Source organism: Eimeria acervulina, genomic scaffold (genome assembly GCF_000499425.1).
Source record: "Eimeria acervulina Houghton genomic scaffold, Eah_scaff232, whole genome shotgun sequence".
In the NCBI taxonomy this organism is placed as follows: Eukaryota; Apicomplexa; class Conoidasida; order Eucoccidiorida; family Eimeriidae; genus Eimeria; species Eimeria acervulina.
In genome coordinates, this window is record NW_013549997.1 from 1 (window position 1) to 9,003 (window position 9,003).

At 41.4% G+C, this 9,003-nt stretch overlaps 2 protein-coding genes across 2 annotated transcripts; both read right to left on the reverse strand.

Annotated features, from left to right (window-relative positions):
- Positions 1–314: 314 nt before the first annotated feature.
- Positions 315–500, reverse strand: EAH_00027150 (hypothetical protein; the record flags this gene model as incomplete). The annotated part of the gene is made up of 1 exon (XM_013396428.1): positions 315–500. A coding segment is annotated over one exon (186 nt), but the record flags the coding sequence as incomplete, so codon positions are not given.
- Positions 501–1,393: 893 nt separating this feature from the next.
- Positions 1,394–5,656, reverse strand: EAH_00027160 (apical membrane antigen 1, putative; the record flags this gene model as incomplete). Its single annotated transcript, XM_013396429.1, has 7 exons — positions 1,394–1,461; positions 2,089–2,219; positions 2,504–2,600; positions 2,774–3,046; positions 3,337–3,567; positions 4,761–5,042; positions 5,380–5,656. The coding sequence occupies 7 exons, from the start codon at positions 5,654–5,656 to the stop codon at positions 1,394–1,396; spliced, it is 1,359 nt and encodes a 452-aa protein (XP_013251883.1).
- Positions 5,657–9,003: the final 3,347 nt, after the last annotated feature.

Genomic DNA, 9,003 nt, shown 5'->3' on the forward strand with positions numbered 1-9,003 from the left:
CCCCTCCTTCCTCCCTTTATATGCAGATATGTAAATATATATATATATATATATATATATATATATGTATATATAGACTTCCTAAACCTTAATAGGCGACGGCACCATTTGCTTGCTTTAGGGCTGCCTTAACTTTTTTATTAATTTACTTCTATCCTCATATCAACACTATTTAAATGTTATATTTAAATGATTAAAATAATAATCTTCTGAAACTCCACTAACTAACGTCTGCGTTGTCTCCCAACACAGGGGGCCCCAGAAACAAAGTAAAGAAAGAAGTAAAAGGAAAACCAATTCGCAACAGACTGCACCTGCAGATGGTGCTGCTGCTCGTGCTGCTGCTCGTACTGCAGCTGCTCCTGCAGCTGCTGCTGCTGCTGCTGCTGCTTCTGTTGCTGCTGTTGCTGTTGCTGTTGCTGTTGCTGCATCTGTTGCGTGCAAGCAGCAAGCAAGACAGCACTAAAAGGCGCTTCTTCCTTATCTCGTGACGAGGGCATCTCTTCGCTGGTGCTGTTGCAAACCCAGTGCACAGCAGCAGCTGCTGCTGTTGCTGCTGCTGCTGTTAATGCTACTGCTGCTGTTGCTGCTGTTACTGCTGCCGCTGCTGCTACTGTTTGGAAGAGATTGTCTTCATAGCTCCAGTCCCCTACGGCACGGAACCTGCATGTGTGTTTGCTGCTGCTGCTGCATGCATGCGCAGGAGCAGCAAACACGAACAAAAAGCCCCAAGAGGAAGGACGCCGCTGCTGCTGCGAAGAAATGCAGCAGCAGTAGCAGCAACAAAGCAAGCGGAGAGACAAACGGAAGAAGAAAGGGGCAAAATACTTGAGCAACAGAGGCTAGGGTTTATTTATTAGGGTTTAGGGTTTAGAAAAGCATGACAGCACTGGGGTGTACATACACCTGAAAACTCAATTTCCTCACAAATGCCAGCCGGTTTACAACCCGTAAGAGCAGCGATTAAAGGGCATTTTTCTACTGCATGCAAAGTGGATGCATGCATGCATGCATGCAGAGCACATGCATGCAGAGTACATGCATACAGAGTGCATGCATGTGAAGTGCATGCACGCACGCATACATGCATACATGCATGCATGCATGCACGCAGAGTACATGCATGCATGCAAGAGTTGAAAAGGATGCGAAGAAACGCAAAAGCAATAATCATGTACAAGAAGCAAAGAGAGGGAGGTAGAGTTAGAGAGAGAGATACAGAAATAGACAGAGACAAAGAGACAGAGAGACAGAGAGAGAGAGAGAGAGCGAGAGAGAGCGACAGCAAACAACACGTCTGCTGAACCTCCCTGCCCCTGTGTTTGTTGGGTCTGTTTATTTGTTGTTTTCTTCGTTATTTTTGTTCTTTTTCTTCTTTCTCCTCTTCTTCTTTTTAATAATCTTGATCAACCAACACGTGAGTATTCTCCGCGCCCTCATTTTCGTCTGCTTCTGCCTCCTCTAAGAACAAACAAAAACACAAAAAACAAAGAAAAGAACAAATATTAACCAACGCGAACCCCACAACAACGACGAATTAAATGAAAATACACAAAGAAAAACAAAAAAATAAACAAAGGTAAAGCAAATGAGAATATAAAATTCATACAAAAGAAAACAACTACATAAAACAATAAAAACAGAGTAAAACGAAGACAAACAAAAAAAGAAAACAACAAAATCCATTTAAATAATACAAAACAAACCCCGAAAAAGAATAAACAAACAAACAAACAAACAAACAAAAAGAAAACAAAGGAATAAAAGCAAGCAAACATAGAGCACAGCAATCAAGACCGGAACAAACAAACAGCGGCTTTTAAACAACCAACAAAACCCAAAACAAAACGAACCAAACAAATACAAAAAAATAAAAAAAGAACGGAGAGAGGTAGAGGAAACAGAACAAAAGAATAAGTTTTTACGAATGTACATATATAAACACTTTTACTTAATTATATTTTGTTTATTATTATGTTTATTCCTGCATTTCTGACTCCGCTTCTTTATGAATTTGTACATAGACAGGCAATAAATATATGAATATCGTTTCGATTGTCTTCTTCTATCTATTTGAGGTGTACATACCCCAGAATGAAGGCTCTGCTTGCTGCACCAAATCTGATTGTCTTTGCTTTTTTCTATTTGCTGCAGCTTCTTCCTGTACGTAATCTGAACGCGTTGCCTCTTCGCCCTTCCGTGCAGGCCCCCGTCTGCTTCTGGAGCAAACAATATTTACATATATATATATATATATTTAGATATACATATATATACATATATACTTGCATTTACCTATTTACTTATTCTTACATGCCTTTAGATAACATAGATAAATAAATCTATATATGTTTATATATTACTTATTTTTTAATTATGTTTAGCCATACATATGCATATATATTGTACAGTATATCTATGCATATATGCATAGATATATTGTACAGTATATATAATATATATACGTATATCTGCCTATACACCGGCAGAAAGAAAGACTTACCGATAGAGAGCAAACCCTCCTCCAGCGAGCAGCAGCAGCAGAATTCCACCCGCTGCTGCGAGGCCAATCATAACCGCAGAAAACCGACTACCCTCGCCTGCAACAAGAAAGAAGAAGAAAGAGAAGAAGATAAAGAGAGGCCTTCAAATGAAACACATATACATCTCACCTCTTGTTCATTATAAAGGGCGTAGTGTTAAGGGTTTAGGGTTTAGGGTTTTTTAATCGTATGCATGTATGTATGCATGTATATTATTTGTGTGTACTTACAAACGTTGCTTTCTTCTGCTGGGCATGCTACTTCTTTGGAGACAAGAGCACCATTAACACAAGAAGTAAGAGTAATTGTGCAAGTCGAAGGGTCGCAGGGAGTAGATGTAGGAGGGAAGCTGTCTGTACACGGGGCAGCTTCTTCGTCTAAACCTCCTAATGCGGTGTATGCAACGGCTCCGTCCATTGGCACCAAACAATTCGGCACTTCGTCAGATAACCAACACTCCTTCGATGAAGGATAATAACTCCCATAGTTCACACCCTCGCCTCCTGTATACATTCAAATATGCATATATATAAATACATACATACATATATATATGTAATGTATCTATATATACGCCCTGTAGGCGCAGCCATACACCGCATTCCATTGAGGTGTACTGTCCTAGAGACTACCAAAACATTCCTAAGTAAAATCACATCAACAGCCAAACAGGTCCCCGTGTCTGTATATCTATACACCCCGCAAAAAACTGAGGTGTACACGCAACATACAATATATATATATATATGTATATGTATATATATATATATATATAAGCATTGCGTCTGCTCACCGGACTTGGGTTGATTGGCCTCAACAGTTGGGAAATAATATCCCAAAGTTCCGACTTTTTCGTCGTCAGTGACGGGATGATCGCTGGCGACTCCAGGGTTTTCAAATGCAAGAATCCAGCAGTCTTCTTTAGAATTAACTTTCTCCTTCTTCGCCCCCTTGCGCCGTCTATGCTCTTGGCATCTTCCCCCCTCCCACACTCCGAATACAGCGTTTGCTACTGCCTTGTTTGCTGTACGTACGCCCCAACATAAGAACAAGAAATCAGATACTCTTCGTGCAACCCATGAGATATATAATAATGCATGTAGACAAACTAACAAATACACCCCAAAACAACATGCACGCATGCAGATATGCATACATCACAACAGTCTTCTACTGCTCTCTAACTGCAGCTGTGGGTGCACAGAGCTCTTTGACAAAGTAACATCAATAGGCCAACGCTTCTACAGGATGGATGATACTGGCACGCATACAATACATACATTTTCTACATTATTCATTTACGTACATACGTGTATATGAATACATATATATAATGCCTATACATGAAACAGCCTATATATATTATATATATATATATATATATACGCACGGCATTTTGTTTCCCAGTCATCTGGGTTTTCTCCAACATAAGCGGATCCATAGACGAGTTGGGGTCTGAGGCTCGGCGACTTCTTAGGTTGGAAGCAATACCAAGTTAAGTCTGGAGGGTTTCCTTCATAAGAACAATATCTTTCTCCCATGAGTCTCTGCATGGGTATAAATAAGAAATAACATAATTCTTTCTGAGTATCGTAAACAAATGGATAACGATAAAGAGAGTTGCGTCCAGCCGTTGTTTTATAACTCAACTCTGCACACCGACCCAGTGGAGTCTTCGCCTTCACTGAAGACAAAAAAAAGAAACAGAAATATTCATCTATTTATCAGTATATATAATGTTATAATAATATTAACATATGTAATGCACATATATTTGTAGGCGCATGCATATACAATGTATATATATATGAAATATTAATATATAATCTACATGCATTTGTAGGTGTATGTATGCACTAATAGGAACACACGGAAAGAAGAAAAAAAACGAACAAACGGAGACCCCGACAAAAGATAAACGCCAAACCACTAACACAACAAAGTGCGAAGCTGCTGCTGCCCATTGCATGTTGAAACAAAAACCACACCTCATATATATATATATATATATATATATATATATATATAGGCCATGGGGTGTATGCATGTCTGAATACACATATATATAATATATATATACGAATATTTGTATGTATACTCCCCACTATACATAAATACAACTTTATATATATACATACATATTATGCAGTGTATATATCCCCGCGAAATATACCGAACAGAATTTAATAAATGTCTGCATGTGCAATGTCTACGCACACTGTGAGAAGCTGTTTAGTTTGGCTGCAGTCATAGGGGAGTACGGCGTTTTATCAGGGAGTTTGAAGCTGTTATTAAATCCTCCAGGAAGGGGATTTCCTGCTGCATCAGACTCCGCTTTTGAAGGAATATCTACAAGAAAATCATTCTTATAGTGAGGGTTGTTGGGGGGCTGATGCAGCTGAATGTTCTTCCCAAAGACAGGGCACCGCCCACTCGGCTCCCTGTACATCTGTCCATCTACTTCCTTCTCGCTACCAAGATCCACGTAAATCCCGCTTCCTAACGCGCAAACCCAAACCCTAAACCCTGAACCCTAAACCCTTAGCTCTAAACCCTACGATCTACAGGTTGTGCCATATTGTTGCGGGGTGCCGCCTCCCTCCATTCATAGACCGTTGGGAGTGTAGAGGATGCTGCTGCAACAGTAGTGTGTTTGTGTTCTCGTTTGATTTGTCTTAATGGCTGTTTGTTGGTTTGTTGGCCACTCCAACGGTGTACAGAGAAGCACCGACACAACACGGCGAAGTACTAAATCTTCCAGCAGCAGCAAACACAATGACTGCTTCCATACAAAATAAAACCCCCTAAACAAAGGGAGAAAAGATATCCCGCTCACCGTGGTTCTTGGGGATGTCAAACCGGGACATGAAATCTGCGAGAGGCGGCTCCAGAAATGGGTTGGAGTTGCCGGATACCTGGAGGGTTGCAACGAGTGCTGCTGTTGGGGGCACATCTGCTGCTGCTGCTGCTGGTGCTGCTGCTGCTTCTGAGTTGGTGCGGTGAAGGTTTTTGTCCTTCACAACAACTCCCTGAACTGTAGCTAAGAGGAAGACCGAAAGAAAACCCAGCAAAGGGGCCGCCCAAGGAAAGGCAGCACTCCGCAGCGGACGCATGGTGGAAATAAATGCAAAAGAAAAAACGAAAAACGAAGTGAAAAGATATAATACAGATGGCAGGTGGGCCAGGGAGGTGAAAGCGGCTGGAAGGGAAGATGAACTCAGATGTCTAGTGGGAGAAGGGACGTGAAAAAGGTCAAGAAGGGCAAAATAAACAAAAGAATAAATATATATTGACTAATAAGCAATGATTTTGTGCTTGGCCCCCACAACAGCAGCAATTTATGCGTGTCGTTGGATCTCTGCTAAATAATGAATTGGTGAGATTCAAGAACTGAACGCCGCGGGTGCTGACGTGTCTAGACACCTGAATAATGAGCGCCAAAGCTAAGCTCAAGTTGCTGAAACACTTTTGAATTGAAACCTGAATTCTGAAAAGCACTTAAGATGAAAAAGCAGCAGAAAATCTGTGCGCGGCACGCCGCGAGCCGAGCCGCTCGTCTGCAAGACCGATCTCGCGGAGTTTTCAGGGAAACTCAAGGATGAATGTATACTTTATGGTACTAAAATGGAATTAAAAGCATTAAAGCGCAGTGAAATCGTCGGAGAAAAACAGGAAACACAACGAGAAGGAGGGAAGCCTCATCTCCTAGTGGCAGCCATGGGCTGCTGCCGCAGCAGCCGCATCATCATCGCGAAGCAAGGGAGAAAAAAAGAGGTTTCAGCGACTTCAACATCAAAAAAGGGGAATTAAAGCATTAAATGTAAGTACATTATTACATTTATCTATTATTTCTGCTATTGTTACTCTTCTAGCCCGCATGCTTTGTCTCGATCCAATGCAAGACCGATTGACCGGTGGACCTTTTCAACGCCTAAACTAACACTGAACGCGAAATCTCCACCTATTATTATCATTTCTTTTGCAGAAAGATGAAATTAACTCTAAAAGCAAAAATAAATATATTTACATGAGAAGATTCCGCTGCTTCTACGCTCCAGAGTTGCGCGCAGTACCTGCTGGTGTTCAGGAGTGCTTTCCTGCAGTAGAGGGGCAGCAGTCTCGGCGTTCTCCTTTTATTCTGATTATTCCTTTTCTCGTTGTACGTACATCTTCATGAAATAATAATCAGAAGACTTCCCTTCAGAGTTAGCAGCTTAGAGAAAGTTGTGTATGAATATCTGTTTTTGTAGCTGCAGGGAATGCAGCTGCTGCTGCTCGTAAATAGAACAATTCAAAGAAAGCAACACCAGTGGTGTATGAATATGCACGCGTGTGTGTGTGGTGGGGAGGATTGGGGCTTAAATGTATTATATTTCTCTTCTGCATCTCAACTGTGCTCTATCTAAGGGAGAAGAAAGCAATCATATCGTTTCACAGGCAGAAGCAAAGAGAAAAGAGAACCGCCCGTATGAGGAGTCGAAAACAAACGAAGAAATGCAATCGTCAAGTTTATTTGAGAGCCGTAACAATGCATGCAGATTATTATTATTATTAATACAATTACTATAAATATGATTATTATTGTTTATTTTGTTTGTTGATGAAGGAAAGCTGTTGCTTTCAATTCTATCCATTCTAAAGAATGGGCCGTTGCAGTGCGTTGCTTTCCTGAAGCTGCAACTCAGGAACTAAAATGTGAAACAAAACCCTATTTGGATTGCTTTCTTCATAAATATGCTATTTCTAAGTCAATATTTAAGTCATTTTTCAAAAATTCATCGAAAAGCGCATCAATCGAGTTCTCCCTGCAAGATGCTTCCTTGTACAACGTTGATTTGGAAGTATGAAGGTATGGAAGGAGAGGGTTCCGCCTTTTTCGTCTATTAATAAGCACTATAGTAATTCTGTTTCTCTTTTTAATTATTTCAAAACAACTTCTCCTTTGCTTTCGCCGCCGAACGCTGAATTTCGTTGCCGTTCCCTTCCCTGTCCTGCACCTCAAAACATACATATTACGGGGGGCGTTCCAGAAGGGCTTGTCGACCCTGGGCTAAAATTTATATGAGTACACAGGTATTGTGTTTATTTAAATAAACGTAAAGAGAAAATTCAATTTATTTTGGTATTCAGAAGCCAAATTTCTTTTGTGGTTTATCCTTCTATCTCTTCACCGCCCGCGCGATGCTCGCCAGAGGTATATGAAAAAAATGAAGAGACGACTGCGCATTTTCTCCAAAACATTCCATAAATTAAAGAAAATCGCATCTATTTATTCATTTAAAGCATCTTCTTTTTAAAATTACATCCAAACAGAACAAGCCTCACTGCAGTGTGGCGCCGGATCTCGACGGTAGCGTGGGCGGTTGTGGCTGCCCTTCGGTTTGATGCTCAGCCTAAATAATAGAAATTATTGCATTAAATTAATTCCTGCTCCTTGAAATGCAAAACCTTAATTATTGGCAAACTGCTTCTGCATTTATTTCTGATAATTAGCCCTTGTTTTCCTTACACCGCCTCGCTAGCTGTCCGCGGGAGCCGTGCGTACAGTGGAACTCGAAGACGGTTTTTGCCATTTTACTGATTTTTCTCTTTTTATGCCTTTATTTGCTTCCCTTACTCATTTCTTCTTCACTAACTCCACTCCATTTTGCCGAACCCTCCCTCCCCTCACACCACCGCAACGAAGAACAGCCTCGACGCCGCCCAACGAGTTTTAGGAATTTTCTCTAGAATTGCATGCATGCGTCCTTTTCAGGATTTGCAGTGTATATATGCCCCAAGGTGCATGCATACGCTGTAGATAACGAAAGGGAAATGCACTGGGGATTTCATTTAGTTGTTTCTCAATAAAGACGGAGAAGTGGCGGCATCGGAAAAATCGATGGCCCCAGTTAAACACTTATAAAGCCAGCAGCCATGTTGCAGGCTTTATAGTTAAGGGTTTAGGGTTTAGGATTTAGGGTTTTGGGCTTAAAATGGCAATTTCCCTTTACAGTCATCACTAAGGCGTGGCCTATTTCTCCTGGCCCAAACCCGAGAGTTTAGGGTTTAGGGTTTAGGGTTTGCATATTTTAGTTATGTTTCTTCCTTTTCCTTTTGCATATTCTCCTCTAAAGTCCTCTCCGCGGCGTTCGTTGCTTGGGCCCCGTCGCCATCCAGCAGGTGGAGGTTCTTTTCAGTTTTCTCCCGGATTCCTTTTCTCCTTTCAGCATCATTTTATCTCCCCTTCCCCCTTTTTCCGGCTTTTCTACTAGTTTAAGAGCTCTGTGAGGCCAGCAGCAGCAACAAGAATATCTGCTGCAGCTACAGAAGCAGCAACAGCATCGCCAGCTGTTGCTGCAGCACCATCAACAGCGCCAGCAGCAACAGCCCTAGAAGCCGCAACAGCTGCAACAAAAGCAGCACTAGACGGGAAAGCAGGAGCAATTGTAGCAGCAGCAGCAACAGCAGCAGCAGCAGC